Source organism: Geotrypetes seraphini, chromosome 14, assembly GCF_902459505.1.
Source record: "Geotrypetes seraphini chromosome 14, aGeoSer1.1, whole genome shotgun sequence".
Classification (NCBI taxonomy): domain Eukaryota; kingdom Metazoa; phylum Chordata; class Amphibia; order Gymnophiona; family Dermophiidae; genus Geotrypetes; species Geotrypetes seraphini.
The window spans coordinates 43182263-43209539 of record NC_047097.1 but is presented as its reverse complement, the minus strand read 5'-3'; the positions used below and the strand labels follow the sequence as shown (position 1 = coordinate 43209539).

At 43.1% G+C, this 27277-nt stretch overlaps 1 protein-coding gene across 4 annotated transcripts in view; it reads right to left on the bottom strand.

The window, feature by feature from the left end:
- The window catches only part of THSD4 (thrombospondin type 1 domain containing 4), a 1080479-nt gene that overhangs the window by 41835 nt on the left and 1011367 nt on the right, over positions 1–27277 (bottom strand). For all 4 annotated transcript variants that reach the window (XM_033919867.1, XM_033919866.1, XM_033919868.1 and 1 more), the window contains 4 exons: positions 21879–22124; positions 14338–14467; positions 9935–10139; positions 5068–5241 (listed from right to left, as the gene is read on the bottom strand). In XM_033919867.1, coding sequence (XP_033775758.1) covers positions 5068–5241; positions 9935–10139; positions 14338–14467; positions 21879–22124 — 755 coding nt within the window. The remainder of the gene's footprint in view (positions 1–5067; positions 5242–9934; positions 10140–14337; positions 14468–21878; positions 22125–27277) is intronic.

Sequence of the window (27277 nt, the reverse complement as noted above, 5' to 3'; positions counted from 1 at the left end):
GGAACAGAAAGGGAGAGAAGTTGGACACAAGGGATGGTGTGGAGGGGGGGATAGAGATACTGGTTAGGAAGGTAGTTGGGATAAGAAAGGGAGAGATGGTGGACCCTGGGGTGGTGGGGAAGGAGGGAGAGCTGCTGGATGAAAGGGTAGTTAAGAAACGGTGGATCTGTGGAGGGAGACAAAAAAAGGAAAGATGCCAGACATCCGGGGGAGGGAAGGGAAACGGAAGGGGAGGACAGAGATGGCAGATGGATGGTTAGCACGGAGAAAGAAGAAAGAAGGAGACCCTGGCAAGCAAGTTATCAGAAGACAACCAGAGCCTTGGACCAACAAGATTTGAAAAATAACCAGACAACAAAAAGGTAGAAAAACTAATTTTATTTTCTGTTTTGTGATTACAATATGTCAGATTTGAAAAGTGTATCCTGCCAGAGCTGGTGTTAGACCGCAAACGTGAGCTAGGATTTAACAGAGAGAGGAAAAGTCCTTTTTGTTTCTTTATTTTATTTACACCACAGTGCCAGTGTGGTTAGGAGAAGCCAAAGGGGGGTGAAAAAGCTATAAAATAAAACCACCAGGATGTTTGAAAAAAACACCTAATTGGGCAGGAAAATCGAATCGATAAACCAATTCAATAGGCTGAATCGAATCGAAATTTTTTTTCCTGAATCTGGCAGCACTAGTTTGCGCTACTGTCTTAGACTTTAGGACCTGGGATTGGGGAGAGATGGCATCCTCAGTACTTTATAATGCAAGTGAAATGAGGATTTGGTCAGATTTTTGAAGGGTCTGCACTCTGCAGAAGAAAAATATTGTATAGGCCGGGGACATGAGACAGCAGGAAATGGGAACTTTTCTTCCTTCTATTTTTGTGAATGGCAAGGCTGAGGATGTCAGAGAGTTCAGTTAAAATATGTGCTTTATAAGAAAATATAATAATGTGTTTTATAAAGTTTATAACATTGCTGGCCTACCCGGTGAGGTACCACCGGGTAGGTGGTACCTCACCGGGTAGGCCACCTAGTGGTGGTGGTGGCAGCGTGTCAATGTGTTGAGAGGAAGAGGTGATCTGGGAAATTCTGCTGAGCAAACTCCGGGCCCATTTCCACCCCCCAGTTAGTCCACTCCACTCAACTGGTTCACACACTGAGTGGGTCTTTGGGTGTTGTTCCTGGGTAGTTGTTTTGGGATCTCTTCCAGTGGTTTGTCAGTATTTCCTTCTGGTCCAAGGAAGGAAACTTTGTTAACCTTAACACTGACCTACAGAATATGTTTGTAACAGCGCTGCTTGTGTGGCATTAGTCTATGTAGTGATCGAAAGAAAAAACCAGACCTTTGCACATTTTTGCACTATATGGTGGGTATATGAGGAGATTCACATTTCCTGCACAGTTAATCACATTTCCTGCACAGTTAAGTCCTTGTGAAGTTACCTTGTGCTGTATTTGATATCTAGCAAAGTCTCTGATTGGAAGGAAAGATCTCAGCTTAAAAATGAAGTGGCCAGAAGTTATGGTAAAAGCAGATAGCGTAGCTGGTTTTAAGAAAGGTTTGGACAAATTCCTGGAGGAAAAGTCCATAGTCTGTTATTAAGACATGGGAGAAACATCTGCTTGCCCTGGATCGGTAGCATGGAATGTTGCTACTCTTTGGGTTTTGACCAGGTACTAGTGACCTGGATTGGCTTCCATGAAAATGGGTTACTGGGCATGATGGACCATTGGTCTGACCCAGTTAGGCTATTCTTATGTTATGTTCTCATCTGTAGGGGCCTTTGTTTTCACTTCTTATTTTAATGTATTTTTTTTCTGAGAACTTATCAGTGTTTTTTATAATGGGAACAAAAATGGAAGAGAATTAATGTGTGTGGAATGGGGGGGGGGGGTTAACTAATTTCTTCAGCTAAATAATTCAATCCACCTCAACCAGACATAGGAGAACTCACGCACCATTCACACACCCTCCAACCAAAAACGTCAAAAGAAAAAAACAGTTCGACAACCTCCTAGCCATTCGAGCTGCAACACTCGACCCCCAATTGACATCGACCACAGACTACAAAACCTTCATAAAAGAAATAAAAACCCTTCTATTCAAAAACACATAAAACCAAACTAACACAATCAGAACTGTCCCAAGCATCACCTGCAACTACTCCATATGTACTTCTGATGTCATGACAATTCTGACATAATTTATGTTATGTTATGGTATGTTTGGAATAATGGTTACATATATGAGGTTCAATAAAAGAAAATTTTCACTGCCTGTTTCTATTATGACCATTTACTCAGTTTCATGGTTATTACAAAAAATATTTTTTTACATGGGGGGGTGTCAAAAAATTATGGGCCCCAGGTGCCACATACCCTAGGTACGCCACTGCTCTCACCCCCCCCCATTATTAAATACTATCATTTAATACAGGAGAGGGGAGATATGATAGAGATGTTTAAACAGAGGTTATAACAGCTTTAACAACGATTGCGATGTCCAAGAATTATTTTCTTTTTGATCATAAGTTTTTTTCCGCAGAAAACAGGGGTGGCAATGGGGGCATCGTTTGCCCCTTCCATAGCAAATTTGTTTATGGCTAAGTTTGAACAAGACTGGATATATGCATCGAGTTTCATGGTCCATATTAAAGTGTGGAGAAGGTATCTAGATGATATTTTTCTGCTATGGACCTTGACGCAGGAACATCTTGAAAGTTTTTTTTCAATATTTAAACAGCTGCCACCCCACAATTAAATTTGAAATGAAATGTGACAGTGAAGAAATTATGTTTTTGGGCGTGAAAATCATACAGGATAATGGTAGATTTGTAACATCTGTCTTTAAGAAACCTTCAGACAGGAATACCTTGTTGCAGTACAATAGTATGCACCCCATCACGCTGAAGAACAACTTGCCGGTGTCACAATTCTTCCGGTATAGAAGAATTTGTCATTCTACTGAAGATTTTGTGAATAATGCACAATTGTTACACAGTAAATGTGAACAGGGAGGATACCCAAAGTCTGTCATCTCTAAAGCCTTTAAAAGTTTAGTGCTCGGGAACAATTGTTATACTATAGACTAAAGAATGACAAGAATGATTCTATAGCATGTGTTCTACGATATTCTGGCATATCACAGCGGCTTGGTAGAAAGATTAAATCTTTATGGCCCATGCTGCAAACTAAGCAAAACTGTCAGGATTTGGATTGTAAAATTGCATTCGCTCGGAATAGAAATTTTAAAGATTTGCTGTACCATGCGGATGTTTGGACGAAGAAGGAAGGAGGGAGGGTTGGACTTTTTTTTGGTGTAACCAGTGCACTGCTTGTTCTTTATTGAATGAGGGAGACCAAATTTGCATACCCGGAAGAAAATGTATCAGGATGACCCAGTTTGTTACTTGTGAAAGCATTGGAGTAGTTTATGCAATACTCTGCCCTTGTGATCTGTGCTACATAGGACATACTACACGCAGTCTTAAAACAAGGCTGTTTGAACATCGTTCTAACATTTCACACAAAAGACAGGTACTTACACGACATTGTGTTTAAAAAAAATTACTCTTTTGAGGAATTTAGGTGCTTTGTATTACATCATATTCCCCTTACAGCTTGTCGTGGGGATGTGAAAAGATTGTTATATTAAAGTGAACAGCGGTCTATTTTCTTTTTGAAAACTATCTGGCCTTCTACTGATGGTGAGATTGTTTGTTCCAGTAAATAAAGTTTTTTGACAGTGACCCCTATGAACTTGGAAGTATAAATTCCAGCGCCATTCTGATCCGGGTGTGGATGGAGTAGGAGAGAATGTGATTGCCCTGACGCAGCCGTTGTTTGGCGAAACAAGAGCCTTGTTGGTGACATCCAGTTCCTTGTCTTTTTTCAGCGTGAGAAGTGCTATAGCAGGAAAATCCACTCGTTGCTGTTCTTGCCATCGTGGAAAATAAGTGAACTATTTTGTTCTTTTTCTGGCTCCCTGTGCATAGTGGTGGCTTTGGTCCCGTTTTGAAAAGTTACATTTTGAAACGTGTGGAGTTTTTTTGCTTATGATACAGAGCAGGACTGGCTTAAGAACTCATTGGGTTGCCGTCCTTATATTATTGATAAGTTGAGGCTTTTTCTCTACCTATTATAAATGTACTTTCATGGGGTATTTTCCACCATTAGGCTATTAATTTTTTTGCTGATTGTATTTATATTTTGTTATTGTGATTTGGATTCTTGTGAGAGATGTTTTTGTCCATTCTTGTCTATGTGGCATAAATGCACAGGAGGCAAGTCTCTTTCAAATGAAAGGAAGTTGTGCAATGAGGGGGCATAGGTAGGGTTTCCAGATTCTCTGTCTGGAAAATCTGGACTCCCCCTAGACCCGTCCAGTCCCACCCACCCCTGCCCCATCACATCCCGGTTCTGCCCCATCACGCCCCCAAGCTCACACCAACTCTGCCTCTAATCCTCCTCCTCCTCCAAGGCTGCCTGCTCTTGTCGGGCAGGACATCCGTGCATGCGCGGATACGATGCAATGACATCACGCCGTATCCGCACATGCGCGGATGCCCTTTTATCAGAAGGAAAGCCTTTCAAAACCCGGACAAAATGCCGGGTTTTGAAAAGCCGTCAGGACATGTCCAGGGATATCTAGACATCTAGTAACCCTAGGCAAAGGATGACAGTCCAAGGGATAGATTCAGAAGGAACCTGTGGAAACACTTCTTCACAGAAAGGGTGGTGAATTTGTAGAACGACCTCCTGGTGGAGATGATGGAAAATTAAAAAGGTACGGAGGAAGGGAAGGGGGGTGCGCATGCAGAGCGGGGGGACGGAGAAGAGAGTGGGGGAGGGGCGCCACATACCCTCGCTACGACACTGTATGTAAGAACTGAGGATACCTATAACCAGTGATAACCAGTGATCTCTGCTACAGATTACCGTAAACATGTAGCACACCAGTCATATTTTAGGTGGAAATTTCATATTTTTGTATCATGTGTCCACGGTTGCATCCTAATTCATGTATTAAAGGCCTAGATTAGGCAGATACTTATCATGCAAGAACTCAAAATCTTACCCCGTCACTCCAGTCCGTGAGGAACCAGCTCTTTGCACAAGAGCCCATATCACAGTTTTCAATGTCCGTTGGTCGAAGCTTCATGTTACATTCTTCATCATCCACAATGTCTCCAATATTACTAATGCACTTTACATCTCGAGTCTTTTGTCCCACTCCACAGGGAACTGAACACTAAAATATAATTATCCCAGTTAATTGTGTTTCTTAATTTTTGGTCAGAAGTATCAGTATGTTTAATCATAGCCATTAGAAGTTAGTTGTATTTTGTATAACTATTTATTTTATTTATTTAAAATATTTATAATCTGCATAAGGCCTAAGCGACTTGCAATAAAACATACATTAAAGAATGGACAAAAAACAGCATCAGATATGGCAGAACCCCACATCTTCTCTTACAAAACTCTTCTACAGAACTAATTAAAAAATCTTCACTCAAAAGGAATTCTGATATCAGATAAACGCGTGAACAAAAAAGTATGTTTTGAGCAACTGTTGAGAATGTAAAACATTTTTACATAATCGTATTACTCCAGAAAGTCCATTCCATAATATTGGACCTCCTACAGAAAAGCAGGATTTTCTAGTCAAGGCGTATTTCACTAAGCTCCTTTTGCACACATCCACTGCATCCCACTGTAATGTCACCATGTTACTAATGAAACTGGAAACAATGGAATATATTAAAACCCAAGCTGGCCTTTTTTAACAACTTTGACAATGTTTGAGTACCTGAATGAAACCACTTATACCACAAACTAACTCTTACCAAATTTTTAGGAAAAATGTTAAAACTTACCTTTTTGATAAATTCGTCTGATGTTATTATGAATTTTAATGCTACTGCTGTATTATTGCTGTTTGTTCAGCTTAGAGAAAAAATGTTAAAACCTAACCTTGATAAATTTGCTGGCTGTTATTACGAAACTTTAATGTTATTGCTATATTATCACTGTTTTGTTCAGCTTTCCATTATTGTTAACCACATAGAATTGAGGTACTGAGGTATAAAAATTAATTTTCTTCTTATTATTAAATACCTAAATAAACTTGCAATCGGTGCACCAAAGTTGGCTAAAGGTTTGGACACTTGAGGCAGGATGTAAAAAGCTCCGACAACCTGGTAAAAAGCACCAGGCTGGGAGCAATTTTGATTTGCTCAGCACAAATTGCATGCAAATTATATGCACGCTATTTGTTGTGCTGAGTATCCCGGTGAAAGGGAGAAGGCCGGTGCCTGATGCCTGTGCATTGGCTCTTGTGCATTGGCTCAGTATAGTTCCTGATCATTGGAACTCTCGAGCAAGTTTATTTTTGCTTTTTTTTCCACATGCAATATGGACGCAGATGTTGTGTGTGTTTTATGTGAGCGTGTGTCCCGTGACTAACAGCTGCGTTCTGAGCACAGACCTGCCAGAAAATTTTGCATGGTAAGAGGTGGGCGTTTCCTTCTGTGCATTACAAGGAGTGCTCATTTTAATACTAATGAGCTCCTTGTAATGCATTTGGGTAGGTTTCTTGGTGGATGCTACCATGATTGGTAAAAGCCCCTGAGAACCCTGATCAGAGGCTGAGCTGCTTTGCAAGTAAGACTGACTAGGAGGGGCCTTAGGCATCTGGGCCAATCAGAGCCTTAGGCCCCTTCCCAGTGCATTCGGGGAGGGGCCTGAGCCTCTGATTGGCCCAGGTTGTATAAGGCCCCGCTTATGGGGCGTCCAGGCCAATAAGAGCCTTAGGACTCTTCCCGATGCATCCCAGGATGCACCAGGGAGGGAAAGGCCCATTTTGGAAAAGGCGATCCAGCTGGTTGGAGGGAGTAGGCATCCCTACGGTCAGCCATCTAATTAAAGATATGGGGAGAGGGGTCAGAGGCAGGGGGGTGTTGTGATGCAGTGGGAGAGAATGAGCATCTCTCCTACTGCTAGTGGGGGGGGGGGGGGGAGAATTCACTTGACAGCGGGAGAGAGTAGGCATCTTTTCTGCTGCAGGAAAGGGAGGGGGAGTCGCTTGGCAGTGGGAGAGAGTAGGCATCTCTCCCGCTGCTAGGGGGAGGAGTTCACCTAGCAGCAGAAGACAGTGGGCATCTCTCCCACTTTGGTGCGAGGTGAGGGGGGTGACAGCAGGAGAGAATGAGCATCTTTCTCGCTGCTGGGGGTGGGGGCTGCTTCTCAAAATGGCTTTTCTAGCAGTCTCCGACACTACTATTCCGGGGTTTATACAGTGCTGTCACTGTACCGGCATCCCTGGACCAGTCACTGCTTTTTGTCACCAAAGGCTGACGCCGCTCTTGGAGAATGGCTTGGCAATTTTAAAGAATCCACCGGAGTGCTCATTTTAATGTTGAAGAGCCCATTTGCATGTGAATGTTAGAGACTGCTAGAAACCTCGCTAAAAACAGAGATACACCATTTTGATAATCTGCCGCTAAAATGTGTGCAGGCTAAACCGTCGGAAAACAGTTTAGCGACGGTGTTAAACTTTTGAGAATCTGGGCCTTAGTTGTGTAAAGAAAGCATAAATGTGACCATCTCTGAGAAAAGGAGACTAAAATCACCAGAAACAAAAAATGAAGTTTTAGTGAATTCTGTTAGAATGAACAATTTGTAGTCTAATCTAATCTTACATTTGTGAGTTGCACATACCTATACAAGCTCAAGGCGACAGATCAAAAAGAGGGGAAAGTAGAGAGGGAAGGGGGTATGGAGAAGCTAGAGGAGTGAATGAACATAGAAGTAGGGGGAGCTATACAGAAATTAAGACAGTTAATTGTCAAAGAGGTGAGTCTTTAGGTTTTTTTCTGAATGTGGTGTAGTTAGTCTCTTTCCTGATAGCTTCATGTAGGTCATTCCAGGTTTTTACACCCAGATAAGTTAACATAGAGTGGAAAATTTGCTTGTAGTGAAGGTATTTTGTGGTTGGCAGTTCAAGCCCCATCCTTTTATGTAAAAAAATAAGAGTTAAAGAAGCTCAAATATTTATTTTTATTATATACCACTTATATCCTAAGTGGTTTACATTCAGGTACTTTATCATATTTCCTTATTTGTCCCGGTGGACTCAAATTCTATCTAGTGTACCTGGGGCAATGAGATTAAGTGACTTGCCCAGGGTCACAAGGAGCAGTGAGGGATTTGAACTCACAACCTCAGGATGCTAAGGCTGTAGCTCTATCCACTGTGCCACACACTACCCTATTACCACACGTGCCCCTAATACCTTATGGAACCATGACATGAAAAAATCAAACATTTTCAACATTTACGGTCTACTTTAGTCACATTTACCCAGAGACAGTGACAAATGTTAGTATCTATTTTACAGAATTGCCTCCCCTGTATCTGTTTCCACATTAATTCCATCCTCATTCTACTGAGGATTGTTTTTGAGTGTGTGGTCAATAAACTTAAAGTGATTTAAGCAGCTACTTAAATTGTTTGCAGCTGGCTAACTGCCAGTATTGAGTGACTCTTAATCAGGCAGTACCACTGAGTATTGGCACTAACTGGCCATTTTGGAGCTGGGTTGCACAAGGACATTATGGGGGGTGCAGTCAGGGAGGAGCCAGGAGTTATGAGGGTGTGGCAATATTCAGTTGTACTACTGCTAATACTGTAAGACAACCATTTGAGATTGCAGTGGCCCTCTTGACTACGGAGCCACTAGGGGCAGGAGCGAGTGAGGTTTGCTCGTTCCCCAATTACCTCACTGGGACACCAGGGAGTCGGCGACTGGACACATTCCAATCAGCCACTGGTATTCAATGCCATTCTTGGGACATGATCTGGCACTGAACATCAGGAGAACAACTGTGGAACTGATGATCTTAAGAGTCTTTAATTCACCCAATTGTAGTATATACAGTGCAGTACATAGGTAACACAGTAAGAGAATTGTGGCACATTCCCTCTGACGCGATCCTGTACATCAGAGGAGGGGCAGGATCGCATCAGAGGGAACGTGTTACCGAGGTAGAGCGCGGCCTACGAGGTTCGCTACAACCGGCCGGCGATCCTCAGCAGGCTGCTTTGAAGAGGAGGGCAGGCAGGGGGCCAGGGGGGAGAGGGAAAGGGGTGTGTTGGGGGGCAGAGAGCAATCATGCTTTGCTCTGGAAGTGGGGAAAACAGAAGGGGGCCACGGAGCAGGCAGGCATGGTGCAACAGGGAGACAGGGGAGAGGGAAAAGGGGTTGCTTTGGGGGGAGGGGTGTGCTGGGGGGCAGGCAGCAATCATGCTTTACTCTGGGAGGGGGGAAACAGAAGGAGGACACGGAGCAGGCAGGCATGGCACAACGGGGGGGCAGGGGGAAAGGGTGCTGCTTTGGGGGGAGGGGTGTGCTGGGGGGCAGGCAGCAATCATGCTTTACTCTGGGAGGGGGGAAACAGAAGGAGGACACGGAGCAGGCAGGCATGGCACAACGGGGGGGGCAGGGGGAAAGGGTGCTGCTTTGGGGGGAGGGGTGTGCTGGGAGGCAGACAGCAATCATGCTTTGCTCTGGGAAGGGGGAAACAGAAGGGGGCCATGGAGTAGGCAGGCATGGCACAACAGAGAAATACAGGCAGGCAGGGGGGCCAGGGAGAGACACAGACAGAAAGAATGATAGACAGGGGGCCAGAGAGACAGACAGAAAGGAAGACAGACAGTCAGCGTCCAAGGACAGAGAGAGAAAGAAAAAAAGACAGACAGCGTCCAAGGACAGAGAGACAAAAAAAGACAGACAAACAGCAGCCAAGGAGAGAGAGAGAAAGAAAGAAAGACAGACACACATCTATTCTAGCACCCTTTAATGTAACAGGCTTAAAGATTAGTAAGATCATATTTTAATAAGAACTGAATTGACAGGTGAAAAGGACTGAAAAATGACTTACTGGTGTCCACTCTGTCCTAATTTGCCATTCGCTGCAGATCTTCAGTTGGCAACTGCTGGCAGTTTCTGGCTTCTCTAAGTGCTGGCAGTTGTGGGGCTGGACAGCCAGTGTGCGATTGGCATACATTTGCCTGCAGAGGACCTGTCGATGCTGCATGCCCAGACCGCATGTTTTACTGCATTCAGACCACTCTCCTATATCCCAGCTAACCCACAAACAAAAATAGGCATGGTTAATTAAAATAGTAGACTCTAAAAAACAGATTCTTAAATACTGGGAATGGTTAAAATGGAGCTGTGAAATTATACTTTGATACTATACAATGGAGAAATGTTTGCAGAATGACTGGAACTTCCTCAAACCTTTAAGTACAATGGTGACAATATTCAGTGGGATGATGGATGTTTAAAAGACATATGGATATAGTATCTGTATTTTTGCAAAGATATCCATGTAAGCCTTCCGCTGAATATGCAACTCCAACATTATACACAAAGGTTAGGACTGTTATTTCTACATTTAGACAGATAAGTTACTTTGGATAGCAACCAAATGCTGCTCCTCTGTGGATATCTTTTGGCCCCACACTAATCCCACCCCAGTTTATCTGCATAACTTGGCCATATATCCACATAGATAGCCATAAGTTAGCATTTCAGGAATTTTAAATAAAAGCACTTATGTGGCCAACACCCAATGCTGGGTGCATACATGATTTTAAATATTGACTCAAAAGCATGTATGCTTTATTATATATTTTATTGACTGCGTTTTCAAGAAGAGATTCACCCAAAGTAGTTTACAATTCATTGACTAGTAATCAGGTATTCTTAAATAATCTTCCCTATCTGTTCTGGCTGGCTCACAATCTAACCTGGGGCGTTGGAGTGTTGTGGCTTGCCCAGAGTCACAAGGAGCAGGCTGGGATTGAGCTTGAAGCTTCAAGGTGCTGGGGCAGCAGCTCTTACCACTAGGCCTCCTCCACTCCTTTTAATTATACAGGATAAAATTAACCCCCCCTGGACATAAGTCTCAAGACATGAATAACCTATGGGGCTGCCACTTGTGTGATGGTTTCTTGGCAGACTATTAATGGTGTGGTTTATCATTGCCTTCCCAGTTATCATTGCCTCTCTTCTGCCCCCCCCCCCCCCCTCTCCTTCCCTAAGGCCGGGTACTCTTTTACTGACCGAAAATGAATGAATAGTGGAGTTAATCAGAGAAATCCCAGTGCAGGATTTGAACTTAGAACTTGAGTGTAGTATGCAAGCGACCTACCATTGCACCGTGAGGTCTCATGCTTTTTTGACCGATTTTTTTTACAATATAATTTTAGGTGTCCACTACTACTGAAACATAAATTATTTCTTCAGAACATGTTTACAACAATTGAGGTAGCAAAGGGATAGGCCTCTAGTACACAGGGGCTGATTCAGTATTTTATTTTCCTTTGGGAGCAGATTGGGAGAAAACCATGGATGGATATAACTCTAAAACTACTGCACTAGCTACCACAGGATCCCAGTTCAGTGCTACACAAACTCGTTTTTGGGTTCTCTGAAGTATAAATCATGTAAATCATATTTATACTGATGCATATTGATTTCAATAGACAGGGAAAGCAGGGGAGCAAAACCCTCATGGGTCACAAACGACAAGCAGGAAAGTGAGGTCTAAAGCAACAAATCCATGAATCCAAAGATAAAGATCACAAATAAGATCATCACTGGCAGCTCGACATGACTGTGTTTTGTCAGAGATGCCTGCATCAGGAGTCCAGTGCACAAAGAGATAGAAATGTGAAACTTAATGGCAGATAAAGGCCAAATGGCTCATCCAGTCTGCCCATCTGCAGCACCCACTATCTCCTCCTCTCCCTATAGGCTAAGGCTCTTTACACCTGCATTGTGAGGTCATAGAACTTTATGATTATAGGCTAAGGCTCTTAACACTTGCATTGTGAGGTCATAGAACTTTATGATTATAGAAACATGATGGCAGATAAAAGCCAAATGGCCCATCCAGTCTGCCCATCTGCAGCACCCACTATCTCCTCCTCTCCATTATATATCAAAGTGATGCATGTTGTGATTACTAAAAAAAAAAACCCAAAACTGCTGTGCATTCAAAAGAAGCGAATTGTGCTTAAACTGTCACACAACATCTTGGTGCACTGGACTCCTAATGCAAGCACCTCTGCCAAACAGTTGAGCCGTGCTTCTCCAAACTGCCAGTGTTGATCTTTATTTGCAATTGACAATAAGTAGAAGTGTTTACGTTCATCCTTGGACTCCTGGACTTGATGCTTTGGACCTCGCTTTCCTCCAATTTTGATTTGTATATTCTTTTGTACACTTAATTTACACACAGTTGACTGGAGACCTGATGATGTGTATTGAATATAAATGAATAACCCAAATAGGGCAGCATTTCAGTTTGACTCTTGAGATTGTTTGCTAATGAATGTGGCTCACAGCATATTTACAAATATTAAAGTACATATATTTTGTATGTAGGTGTATTTTGTATGTAGGTGTATATTTTGTATGTAGGTGTATCTACATTTGATTTTGTTCCTCCTGTGGGTTCTTTATAGTTGAAGTGTTTTCTACCTAATAGTTTTGGGCATAAGCACCAGGGAATTGATCTTGACCACTTAGGATCTGTCCAAATTGATTCTGATTGGACACAGCTTGGTATATTTTATATTCTTAGGGGACAATTCTATAAAGGAGAACACAAGCTCTCTTCACCCATCCCTCAGCAAAAGGCATACAAAGCAAAAACTATATGACGAACTACTAGCCACCAGAGCAGCAAAAATAGACCGCCACCTCTCCAAGCTACTGACCAAGACAACCAACTACAAAACTTTCAGGAAAGAACTGAAAACTGTACTTTTCAAAAAATTTGTCAAATGATCTAACCAAAATCTTATAAATCCTTACCCAGATCCCATAGCTCATGCTAATCATCAATTCTTGTAGGCTCATTCTATCTATCAACTTTGTAAGCTCCCTGGGAATGCCCAGACCAATTCTTGTTGTAAACTGCCTAGGACTGAAAGGTATTTGTGGGATAGAAAACACTAATGTAATGTAATAAAGTGGTGCCAAAGGGTAAGCTTGACTTATTTGCATCAAAAGCACCATTAAGATAATGCCATAGCGTCTAACTGCAAAGGGATGTACATGTGGATAGAGCATGTCTCCCAATTATTCATGTAGTTTATAAAATACTATAAACTGTGCAAGTCATTTGGTACACCCACTGTAAGGATGTTGTACAACTAGGAGATCTTCCAGAGGCTGTTATAGGGGAAAACACCCTCCAAGGATTCAAGACAAAGTTAGACAAGTTTCTGCTGAACAAGAACGTGCGCTGGTAGGGCTTAGTCTCAGTTAGGGTGCTGATCTTAGATCAGAGGGCCGCCGTGTGAGCGGACTGCTGGGCATGATGGACCACTGGTCTGACTCAGCAGTGGCAATTCTTATGTTCTTTATTGGGTCTATAATCAGTCTGGACTCACCACAGCCAGTATTTCGGCAGCACGTGTCTTTCTCAAAAATCAACTACTTCTCAATTAGAACCCATGATTTGTTGAACTAGCTGATATAATAAAACACAGTTTAAATAGTCAAAAACCCAAAGCACAGTGAATGAGACCCAGAGCTCAGTGAGAAAAACCCCCTCCAAACAGCAGTATATCTCCTCTGTTGTATACAACAAAGGAGATGCATTGCTGTTTGGAGGTTTGTTTTTTTCACTGCACTCTGGGTTTTTGATTTTTTTTTAAGCTACGTTCCGTTATACTACATATGAGCTAATTCAAACAAATCATGGGTTCTAATTGACAAGTAGTTGAGAAGCCTTATTAATTTCAAGCTTGTCCTGATGCCATTAGTGCACGGAGCTGGAGCAACGCTCCCTGACGCAGCCGATTTTATGGTGAAACAAGGTCATTTGTTGGAGAACTGAACGTTGGCAGTAACAACGTTCAGTTAAGAGAACAACAAGTTGTTAAGAGAACAACATTGTTTGGAGTATGAAGGCCAGCTTTTGATCTAAGTGGCAATTGCTTTTCTTTTCCCTGTGCCCTTTGGTCTAGTTGTTAAAGTCACATTTGTTTAAAGTGGAGTTTTTTTTCCCACGATAAGACCATTAACGGCTTGAAATCCTGAGCAGATTGCCATCTTAATTATATATGCTTCAGGTTTTTTCTCCACTATTTGATTTAGTCTGAGGTCAGATCCACCTCTGGCTGATAACATATTAGCATATTTTTGAGAATATTGTATATGCCATATCAACATTTATGAAAAACAGTAATGTACAGACTTATTTAAACAAACCTCACTATTCAAACTAGATGACCCCAAAGTTGTTCCAAAGAAGTCACTTACTAGGCAGGGCAAGCAAAGAGATTACATGGCTCCTCTTCAGGTATGGGCTTAGTGTTAGAGTCACATACGTTATCCGATACTTCCTCGTGAGTGTTTCTGTTTACGCAACGAAAGACTGGATACTGTGACCCTGCCATGATAAATGCACACATAAGTATAGTGGAAAAGAGAAACTGCTTTATGTGATATTTTTCTTGCCAATAAAATGAGAAGAAAATCCGCTGCATGAAAAAGGGATGTTGTATAAAATCTAAACCAATGAAAATAAAGGATAAAGGGTCATGGATTTAATATACAGCCTTTCTATGGTACAACCAAAGTGGTTTACATTTTATTATATCTAGGTACTTTCTCTGTTCCCGCTGGGCTCATAATCTAAGTACTTGTATTTGGGGTGATGGATGGTTAAGTATCTTACAGCTACAGTGGAAACTGAACACAGTTCCTCGGCCCACTAGTCTAACTATTAGGTTACTCCTCCAAACAGATATTGTTTATTGGCCATATCTGCCAGTATATTGATGATAATGGTTTGGAAAATGGAGTTCTCATCAACTCTGATGGCTTTAGAAGGGTCCTCTGGGGCTTCACAGGACAAATATATATATGAGACACTCATATTTTGCTTATTCCAATTTCAGGTAATCCACAGGTAATGGATTTAAGAAGAGAATATGTCTTGAAGAAATTGCGAGAAAGGGGCTTAACTGATCGCCAGTCAGGAAGCAGCAAAGTCTGATCAGTTTTCACTGAACAGAACATCATGACAGTTGAAAAACGAGGTAGTGAAATTATGTTGTTTCCATGAGGTAGCCAGTGTGAATGTAGGCTTATTCAGGATGATATTTCACAGATTTTATTAAAATCAGTTATATTTTGACAGAGCTATTCAGAAAATAAGTTTTGTATATATGGTGGGCTTTTTTTTTTTTTTTTTAAATACAGAGTAATATTAGATAATATACTTGTTTTAAAGCCCTGGTGTTAAAAATTCACTATACATTATTTCTGGGCCTCAAGATCTCTGCAATTGGAAATCAATATACAGTACTGAGTATGGAATAGTATATCATGTAAAGTCCAAAGTTCATCAAAACAAACAAAAAAGAACCAATAGGATTGCACAGAGCACCAAATTGGAAACCAAAGAGCAATGGGAATTCTCCTTTATTACAAAATAACAAGTCACAAACATGACAAAAACCAACTTACACTTCTGGCAGCTAAAAAAAAAAATCTAAATATTTATTTTGTCCAATTCCATTTTGAAAAGCATTAGTCTCTGCTACCAAGCTCTATCAAATAAAAACTTGCCTTTGACCTTAACAGAGAAGCTTGTCTTCAGAACAGGGCATGTGGAAGACAATTCTATATAGGAGCACCTATATTTAGGTGCCTAGAGAGCTCTTATTTAGAACCTATTTTATAAAGGAAAGTGGAGACCTACTTTGCTTTATGGGATTCAAGTGCTACCAGGTATGTATGTGTTTGGGTGCAAGCACTTAAGAACATAACAATAGTCTTACTGGATCAGACCAATGATCCATCTAGTCTTTACGGAGGCCAATCCAAGTCACAAGTAATAATAATAATAATAACCGCATTACCATGGAAGTTCTATGCGGTTAACAGATGAAGAGACAGCAATGTTACTTACCGTAACAGTTGTTATCCAGGGACAGCAGGCAGCTATTCTCACTAGTGGGTGATGTCATCCGACAGAGCCCCGATACGGACATCTTGCAAGCATGTCTTGCTTGAAGAAACTCAGAAGTTTCAAGATGCCCGCACCGCCCGATGGTCCGGGCGTGTCTCCTCAGTTCAGCAGAGAAGCCAACCCAGGGGAGGTGGGTGGGACGTGAGAATAGCTGCCTGCTGTCCCTGGATAACAACTGTTACGGTAAGTAACATTGCTTTATCCTAGGACAAGCAGGCAGGTATTCTCACTAGTGGGTGACCTCCAAGCTAACCTCAATGGGATGGTGGGAAGGTGGCAACTTAGGAGAACAAATTTTGTAACACTGTTTGGCCAAACTGTCCATCCCTTCTGGAGAAAGTATCCAGACAATAATGAGAGGTGAATGTATGAACCGAGGACCAAGTGGCAGCCTTACAAATCTCCTCAATCGGTGTCGATCTGAGGAAGGCTACAGAGGCTGCCATTGCTCTGACCTTACAGGGAAGGGGTAATCCAGCCTGGGCATAGCAGAAAGAGATACAAGCTGCCATCCAGTTGGAGATGGTGCGCTTCGATACAGGTCGTCCCAACTTGTTTGGACTAAAGGAGACGAAAAGTTGAGGAGCAGTTCTGTGTGGTTTGGTGTGATCCAAGTAGAAAGCCAAAGTACGTTTACAGTCCAGAGTGTGAAGAGCTGATTCTCCAGGATGAGAATGAGGCTTTGGAAAAAACACTGGAAGCACTGGATTGGTTGAGATGAAATTGGTTGAGATGAAATTCAGAGACCACTTTAGGCAGGAATTTCGGATGAGTGTAGAGGACCACCTTGTCATGATAGAAGACTGTAAAAGGCGGGTCCGCCACTAAGGCCTGAAGCTCACTGACCCTGCGAGCAGACGTGAGGGCCACTAGAAAAACCACTTTCCAAGTGAGAAACTTCAGCGGAGCCTTGTTGAGAGGCTCAAACTGAGGTTTCATAAGCTGAGAAAGGACAACATTGAGATCCCAAACCACTGGAGGCGGTTTGAGAGGAGGATTGACATGAAAAAGTCCTTTCATAAATCTGGAAACCACAGGATGAGAAGAGAGAGGTTTCCCTTGTAGAGGCTGATGGAAAGCCGCAATAGCACTCATGTGGACTCGTATAGATGTAGACTTGAGACCAGACTGAGACAGGTGTAGAAGATAGTGCAATACAGAGGATAGGGAGGCTCGCTGAGGCTCCTTGGAATTGGAAACACACCAGGAAGAAAATCTAGTCCACTTCTGGGAGTAGCATTGACGAGTAGCAGGCTTCCGGGAAGCCTCTAAGACATCCCTCACCGCCTAGGAAAACTGGAGAGGAGTTACGTTGAGAGGAACCAAGCTGTCAGGTGGAGAGACTGCAGATTTGGATGAATCAGAGACCCCTGATGCTGAGTAAGCAGTGAAGGAAACACTGGAAGTAGGCACGGTTCCCTGCTGCTGAGTTGAAGGAGAAGGGAGAACCAAGGTTGCCTGGGCCACCGAGGAGCTATCAGAATCATGGTGGCATGGTCGGACTTCAGCTTGACCAGAGTCTTTTGAATGAGAGGAAACGGAGGAAACGCATACAGAAAGCGATTCCCCCAATCTAGCAGAAAAGCATCTGCCTCGAGGCGAAGAGGATCGTAGATCCTGGAGCAAAATTGAGGCAGCTTGAAATTGTGGGGAGCCGCAATTTCTTAGGCTTCGGCCTAAGAATGGATTGGAAGGACTTTTCATGATCAGACAACTTCTTCGTGACAGTCTCGATGGATTCGTCAAAAAGATCCGCCCCAGCACATGGGACGTTCGCCAGGCGGTCCTGAAGATTGGGGTCCATATCAATGGTCCGCAACCAGGCCAAACGACGCATCGCTACCGAGCAGGCCACCGCTCGGGCAGAGAGCTCGAACGCATCATAGGCAGATTGCATCAACTGAAGCCGAAGTTGGGACAGCGAAGCAACCACTTCCTCAAACTCAAACCGAGCCTGGGACTCGATGTATTGTGTGAATTTCCGAAGCACAGGCAGAAAAAATTCCAAGTAGGCTGCAAAGTGGAAATTGTAATTCAAGACTCGGGACGTCATCATAGAATTCTGATAGATGCGTCGACCAAACTTATCCATGGTTCTGCCCTCGCGGCCCGGAGGCACCGAAGCATAGACCTGGCCAGGATGAGACCGCTTGAGTGAGGATTCGACCAGGAGGGACTGGTGAGAAAGCTGAGGACCCTCGAAGCCCTTATGATGCACCGTGCGGTACCGAGCATCCAATTTTCCAGGGACCGCAGGGATAGAGTAAGGAGACTCGAAGCACCTCATGAAGGTCTGGTCGAGGAGCTTATGCAGAGGAAGGCGCAAGGACTCGGCCGGAGGACGAGGCAAGTGCATGGTATCGAGGTACTCCTTGGAGTATCGAGACCCAGCATCGAGGGTAATGTCCATGTCATCCGCCATCTGTCTAAGGAATGAGGAAAAAGACAGTTGGTCCGCCGTCGCCGGTCTACGAGAAGGACTAGAAGAAGACGAGGCTTCGGGCTCCATAGAGGCCTGTGAGCAACAGGACGAGTAGAAAACCTCGGGGTCCTCGAACTCCGGGCCCGGAGGAGGAGACCCAGTCAAAGCAGCATACCCCATCCGAGGCAATTTCTTCTGAGGCGAGACGGTCGAGTGTCGAGAGGAATGCCTCGAAGAGTGTCTGGATCGATGCCCCTCTCGATGCCTGGAAGGGGATCGAGCCCTCCTGTGAGAAACCTGGTCAGACGCCTCCAAAGAGCAGATCGGACTCGATGTCGACGATCGCAGAGGCGGAAGAGTCGATGCCTCCCCCGACGACGCCCACGCTTGATAGGGGGTTCGGAAGAACTTGTCCTGCTTTCTGCTATGCTGGGAGGCCTCGAAGGTGGACGCCACACTGAGTCATGGGGCGGGGTAACAGGCTCCAATGGAGGCAAATTGATAAACGAGGCTTTCCTCGAGGGGATAGGCTCCAAGGGGGGCATATCACTAAGGGAGGCCTTCCTCGAGGGGATCGGTTCCAAAGGAGGCATAGCACTAACCGAAGACCTCCTCGAGGACCCAGACACCGCTCCTCGCTCCTCCTCGCCGAGCAACGAGGTCGTGCGGCGCGGCGGAGGAGGAGGGGGCGGTCCAACCCTCGGAACTGGAACCGGGAGGTCACCCTGGATCAAGGCAATCAGCCGGGGCCACATGGTTTGCATGAGTTCCACAAACTGAGCCTCCAGAAGGGACTTCAACGAAGCCGATATGGAGGGATCCGCATCAAAAGGGGGCCCTTCCGCACGGTCTCCGCGTTCTTTCGGTGCCGCGTGCTTCTGCTTGCCAGCCTTCGGCACTTTAAGCACCACCGGTGGAACTGTAGGTGTCGATACCTGCTCCGAGGAGACGGAGGAAGGCACCGGTGCTGAAGTCGAGGCCGAAACCGGCGTGAACGATGCCGGTTTCAGGAGGCCCGAAGCAGCCGTGGAAGCAGCGGGCTTCGCCGATGGAGTCGAAGCACCAGTCGAAGTCGATGTCGAAGCTGAAGGATCCAACGAAGCTTCCATCTTGAACATGGACTCCCACAGCAGACAGCGGCGCTTAAACGCTCTCGCCGTCAAAGTGGAGCAAGGCCGGCACGATCTCGGGAAGTGATCCGGTCCCAGACACTGTAAGCAGCGTCGATGAGGGTCCGTGAGCGAAATCGCGCGCTGGCACTTACTACACTTTTTAAAACCGGTAATCGGCCGGGACATAGGCCGGAAAAGCTCCGCCGCAAGGTCGAAGGCGCGGGGCCCCAGCCACGCGGCCGACCCGGTGTCGGAAGAAAAAAAATTTTTTTTTTTTTTTTTTTAAAAAGAAATCAAAGAAAGAAACAAATGCACAGGAGAGCCAAAAGAACTCAACCCGCGGCAAAACAGAAGGCAAAAACGAAATTCAATGGGCGCGAAATTGAAGATAGACTTCTCAGCTCCGCGGAAGAAAAAGAACTGAGGAGACACGCCCGGACCATCGGGCGGGAAGGCACTGGCACATGCGCGGTGCGGGCATCTCGAAACTTCTGAGTTTCTTCAAGCAAGACATGCTTGCAAGATGTCCGTATCGGGGCTCTGTCGGATGACATCACCCACTAGTGAGAATACCTGCCTGCTTGTCCTGGGATAATGTACATTTACAGCGAAGTTACATTTTCGGCGATGCTACATTTACAGTGAAGTTATTTTTACAGCTAAGTTACATTTGCAGTGAAGTTACATTTGCTGTAAGTTACATATAGCGGTGTTACATACAGCAGAGTTACATACGGCGGAGATACTGCGGTGTTCGATAAGGCAGAGCAGAGGCATTTAGTATGGGGAGTAACGAAGTACTTGGCAAAAACCCAAATAGTAGCAGCACAGTGCATTCAACGTGCCGGCCTGAGCTAAAAAAACACTAGCGTGGTTTTGTAAAAGGGAGGGGGGGGGCGACAGTTAAGTCATAGTTACAAATACATAGTTACATGTTCATCTAGGCCTAGATTGCTGAAAAAAACAAACAAACAGGTAAATTATCATTTTCTGTGATTTAGGTGTGTAACTGTGTGCTCTGCTCAAATTCTGCCCAGATTCTACCCATGTGCATGCCCGCCTTCAAACCACGGCCCCCATTAATCAAGTGTGTTAGTTTATTTTTTTTATCGCAGACTGCTGTGGTAAAAGCTCTGACACTTCGGGCTTCCGGCTGACGAAATTCCTATGGGTATCTGTAGGAGTTTTGTCAGCCAGAAGCCCAAAGTGATAATGCATGGTGATCCATGGTGAGACCTCATCTGGAATATTGTGTACAATTCTGGAGACCACATTACCAAAAAGATGTGCTGAGAGTTGAGTCGGTTCAACGAATGGCCACCAGGATGGTCTCGGGGCTCAAAGATCTCCCATATGAGGAAAGGCTGAACAGATTGCAGCTATACTCACTCAAGAAACGTAGAGAGAGATTGAAACGTTTAAATATATTTAAACATGATTGAAACGTTTAAATATATCACGGGCCGCATCGAGGTGGAAGATGATATCTTCTTTCTTAAAGGTCCCTCGGCCACAAGAGGGCACCCGCTAAAAATCAGGGGTGGGAAATTTCATGGCGACACCAGGAAGTTTTTCTTCACCGAAAGGGTGGTTGATCATTGGAATGAACTTCCACTTCAGGTGACTGAGGCCAGCAGCGTGCCAGATTTCAAAAGGAAATGGGATACACATGTGGGATCTCTAGGGGGGTAAAATCAAGGGGGGTGAGTCATTAGAGTGGGCAGACTTGATGGGCTATGGCTCTTTTCTGCCGTCATCTTCTATGTTTCTATGACACTCATAGAATTCCTATAAGCATCAGTGCTTTTACCGCAGTGACTCACGATAACCCTAACGCAGCTTGATAAAAGGCGGCCTCTATATTTAAATACCATATTATGGAATAGTGCTTAGAATGATTATTATTTATGTTCATTTGCTATTTACTATACCACCACTTCAGACTAGCATGTCACAGAAGTTTACAGACTAAATATTGGAATTTATGTACATAGCATACCTGCCTTCTTGGTGCCTAAATGCTTCTTACAGAGAAATATACAGAAAGGTAAAGAATAAGAGGCAGGAGAATGAGAAAGTGTTAGGACTACCTTCTGAATAAACACCTCAATAAATTGTTGTGTGAGCAAATATCTGTTCTTTCTGCAAAATCTCAGACTTAAGAGAACATATCCTCTCTCTTCATAAATTAAAGCCATACTGTGGTGCAAGCAGCAAGACTTTGGTTTTGTTTCTATATATTTCATAGATGGAAAGCCATATTTATCACCTGTTTGTCTCTCTCTCTTACCTTTCCCACAAGTCATCGTACATTCAGTTGTTCCAATCTGTTTCCAATTATATTCACGGTTTCTTCGTGGTGGTTGCACTGCAGGCACCTGATTGTCTGGTGGGTGAGATGGCATTCTTCCAGGCTGTCTGGCTGGAAAGGAACCTGATGGGTGTCCAGTGTGAATTCCTGGCTCAACAAATGAATTCCCATGGTCTATAGGATTTGTGTTGTCTGGCACTTCTAGCTGCCCATTGAAAGGGTCCCCTGGAAAGACACAATATTACAAAATGGCATTTTCACATCTTTCAGGTATCAAAATTGCACTTATGAGATTTCTAATAGGTATATAAATCTGTAGAGCTTTCAATCTTTGAATCATAAGAGACTTACTGGTCTTTTATGTTAAGCAATACAGACTACATTGTTCAACAATGAAAGGTTTCTTTCTTCCCTTTTTTTTTTAATTAGCTTAGGCCTCTACAATGGTACCTCAAAGCCTTAAGATGAGTTACATACAGGTATAGTAGATATTTTCTGACCCCCAAGGGGCTACAATCTAAGGGCCTATTTGCTAGATGCCATAAAATACACTTTTCAGTACTATTTTACTGCCTAAAAATTATCTTGGGATTTACAAATATGGGCTAACTTAATTTAGTAAATACCAGTACAATTTTTAACAATTTTTAACTTTCCAGAACCTGCCATCTTTTAAAGGAGTCACAGTGTCAAAGGGTTCTCGTCTTAGAGAGCAATTTGCCAAAGGAGTGCCTACATTCAGGCACCTATTTGGGGACTATTCTGCAAAGGAAACAGTTCATACTTTCTTTATAGACAAAGACCACTAAATTGGTTAGTAGTCTTTGTCATAAATCGTATGGGGACAGACTTAGAGACCTTAATACGTATAATCTGGAGGAAAGATGGGAGAGAGGTGATATGATAGAGACATTTAAATATCTCTGTGGCATTAATGTACAGGAGGTGAGTCTTTTTTAAATGAAAGAAAACTCCAGAAATAGAGGGCATAGGATAAAGTTAAGAGGTGATAGGCTCAGGAATAATGTAAGAAAATATTTCTTTACAGAAAGGGCGGTAGATGTGTGGAATAGTCTCCCGATGCAGGTGGTAGAAATGAAGACTGTGTCTGAATTCAAGATAGCATGGGACAGGCATGTGGGATCTCTTAGGGTGAGGAGGAGATAGCAAATGTTATGGATGGGCAGACTAGATGGGTCAGTCGGCCTTTGTCTGCCATCATGTTTCTAACGTAGCAATGATAATATGTATGTTTAATTTAGGCACAGCCATGTACAGTAGCCAATAGAGCTGGTCTTAATGCTCACACCTAGACTGAAAGAAAACCTATGTAAATGAAAGCATACTATAACTTATGCACACCCAAGCTCCACCTATATATATGCCCGCTGTCACATTTGGGTGTCATGTTATAAAATAGGGCATAGCTGGCATTCAAGTGTGTTTGTGTACACACACAGGCATATGGTATTCTGGTTATTTATGTACATATTTGGCACCTTCTTTATAGGATTACTTATTTACTGCCTTCCTTCGCCTCATCCCAAATAGGCAAAAGTTCATTTGAAACTGTGCCTCTTACTGCTCATTTCCCCCCACCCTCTTCCCTGACCCTGACCATATAATTCCATGGTGGGATGTGTTGGGGCAGGAGTAATCCCTAGGCACGCGTGCTCCTGTGGCACCATTCTTCAAAATGATGTTGCCGCCCTCCATAGCTCATCAGAATATGCCAACATGGAAGTCTTATCCCTCACTTACATTCCATGCTTCCCCCAAGCCCCTAGATCACTTGGGCTTTGTAAGTAAGTGTAGACAGGATCAGATGTGTGGCAAAAGGGTACCTTAAATGGGGCACAGTTTCAGCTGGACTTTTGTCCACTCACAGGGAGTACAAATGGGCTGGGAAAAGAACCAACTACTTTCACTCCAATCCATCAAGGATTTCTTGCAGCTGGTGTGGGTGGAGGGCTGCTAACTTTTACATTGCTGGCTTCTTTAAGACTATCCCTGATATTTCTTCATATGATCTCTTCAAAAAATACTTGGTAAGAGATATTGAAATATTCCCCTGAGTTTATATCTCCTTTGAATAAAATTTATTATCTGCCTACTGTGATAAAAAATTCCCAGGAGATACAGGAAGGGAAGGAAGAGAAAAATATTCAACCTCAGCTTGATTTGAATGAAATATCTGAAGAATCTATCACTGAGTCTACTTTAAGGACAACACTATTAATATCATTTGTTTTCCAACAAGATCTGGACTCATATGCTTTAAATTTTCAAAAAGTCTGTTTTATGGTAAAAGAATATGGGCATATTTAGATATGACTAAAATCACCCAGGAGAGAAGGAAAACATTTTTGTCCTTAAGACAAGAGGTTATGGGGGTAATAATAAAAAAAAAAAGTCTAAAAAGTGTCCTAAATGGCTACTTGGACGATCAAAAAGCCTGATCGTCCAAGTACCCATCACCAAAGCTGGGTTTTAGACGTATCTAAAAACAGCTTAGGCCTTTCCCCTGCCTCTAGACGCACAGAGAGAAAAGAGGTGTTGTTTAGAGGAGGGGAAAGGGCGAGCAGTGGGCCGACCTACACCTAGGCGTACAACAGGTGTAACCAAAACAGTTACAGGTTGCCTAGTCGGCACTTAGACCTTTTTGACTAAAGACGTAGTCAAGCCAGGTCTAAGTGCCGAAAAAGGGGCTGCTGAGCTGATGGCCGCTGGCGCGATCAGTTCAGCGGCCCGGCAACCGATCTACCGCAACCATCATGGCAGGAGAGATGCCTCATCTCCCTTACCGCGATGCCATCACTCCTCTACCCGAACTGCCACGACCCGCGGTAGGAGAGATGCCCTATCTCTCCTGCCGCGGGTCGCAGCAGTTCCGGTTTAAAACATGCAAGTCCGGTTTAAAATATGCCCGCATTAAAACATGCAAGTCACTGAAAACGCAGAGGTTGCTATTCAAAGGATGTTATTCTTCCCACACATGAGAAAGGGCACATGCTTCGTTTCTTTTTTTTTTCCATCAAAACAGGGCACTTTAGTTGTTTTGTCTACGCGTTATCAATTTGCCCTCTTTGTCGACCACCTGTTCATCTCCTTTAAGTTGTAGAATACTGTAGAGATTCCCTAGCACAGCAATAGGATTTTTCAAAGATCTTTTTAGGAGTTGACTGATAATTTAGAATTATCCTGTCTGACTGAAGCTATCTAGAGACACTATTGATCAAAGTAGTAGATGCTGTTGCTCCTGTGAAGAATATAAATATTAAATTGAATAAGAAAGCTCCGTGGTACTCTAAAGACAATAGGCGTAGAGATAATAGCAGATTTGAGAGGAAATGGCAGAGATGTTGTTTGGGCAAAGATAAGGAGGGTTACAAGAGGCAAATCAGGTTATATAGATAATCATAAAATGATGGAGGTGAAGAGGATTTTTTTTTTTTAATCACTCTGCATTATTGTCTGCTATAAATAAACCATGTGAATTGTTGCAAATTGTCGACAGCTTAACTGTTCTCAGAGCTAGTTGGAGGGAAGATGGAGGTCATATTACCGATTTAGCTAAGGCTAATGAGTTAGCAAACTGCTGATAAGGGAATTGTTGAAAGGTGGGAAGAGGATGAGTTGGTTAGGAGGCAGGAGGGGAATGAGGGAGCTGAGAGAAGTGGTTGATGGAAATTACTGTTTAGACTGTAGAACACTTTTTTTTTTTTTTTAAGAACTACAATGAAACTTAATGGAGTCCCACTGGACATGATTCCAGCAGGGTTAATTTAAAAGGCTAAAAAGACTCTAGCAGTAGCTTTGTTAAATATTGTAAATGCCTCTATGGAAGAAACGATGTTTCCAATGCAGTTAAAGAAAGCAGTGGCATGCCTATCTCTACAGTTAACGCAACTGTACAATTTAATGCATCTGATTATCGACCCATATTTGTACTCCCGTTTCTAAGAATTTCAATTGTTAAAGAAGTGATAGTACAATTGACAGATTTTTTTTTAATTTTTTTTTTTAGGTTAGGCTGGTTTTCTGGCTTCTCGGCCTATAGGTTTTCAGAAAGGATGTAGTATAGAGGCAACTGTAGTAGCCCTGGTAGTATGTGCAGGATGGAGATCTAACAGTGGCTTTTCATAGATCATGAGATACAGTTGGCCTGATTGAAAGACTATGGTGTGGTAAACATTCTCAATACCTGGTTTCATTCATGGATGGACACAATGGGGGGAATTCTGTATATGGCATCTAAAAAGAGAGGCGCCTATAATATTGGTACCTGTCTCTTGTCAATCACACTTAGGCGCCTATTACAGAATTGCACCTAACTTAAAACTTATTAGTACAAATGGCTTTAAATCACTTACCCCCTCTTTTACTAAGGCACTCTAAACACTAACACGCGCATGTTAGTCTATGGACACGTTAGCGTTTAGCACTCGCTAATCAGCGCACCTTAGTAAAAGAGGGCCTTAAAATGGCTTCAGCTAACTCAACAATAAATACCTACTAACTTTAAGAAGCCTTCTATTGCACTTATAATTTTTTATTGCCACATAATAAATATCACAGTGATTTAAATAACATATTACCAAACCACACTTTCTGTGAACAAATCACTGGGCTCAGTAGGGCCAACTGAGCAACATGATTGTAGAGTCCAATGGTGATATCAGAAAGCATAAACTATAATCATTGTGGTTGAGCAACATGAAACTGTGGTAACAATTTGCAATACAACAAAAGAACATGTGATAGTTTTAAAAACGGGACAATGTAGTGTTGAATGGAACTGAAATAGAAAAGGCTGTGTTCCAGTCCAGGTTTTCTGGGCCAATGGGGTATTCCCATTGAGCTATTTTATAAAGAAAACAGTTGTGTAGTGTGATTTGTTCACAGAAAGTGTGGTTTGGTAATATGTTATTTAAATCACTGTGATATAAATATATTTATTATGTGGTAATAAAAAATAATAAGTGCCATAGAAGGCTTCTTAAAGTTAGTAGGTGCCTGTAATGTAGGCCAGAGCTTTAAAGATCTACCTTATAGGCACTTAAGTCCTTTAGAAAATCATATCTAGCAATGCCTACATCCTTCTCTAACCCTAAACATGCCTACTTGGGAGTTAGGTGCCAATAGGCACCATGCGATAGGCACCTATCTTTTCTGCAGTAGAATCATGCCTAAGAAGATAGGCGCTTATCATCCAATTCATTTTTATTTTTTTCAATTATGAGCTTGTTAAAGCTCAGAATTAACGCCAATTTATTGATTAAGTTAGGCGCCCCTTATAGAATTTCCCCCAATGAGTGCAGTGGAGAAATGTATGTTCTAAGCCCTTGGTGTCCTCAGTTGGAATACCACAGGGCTCC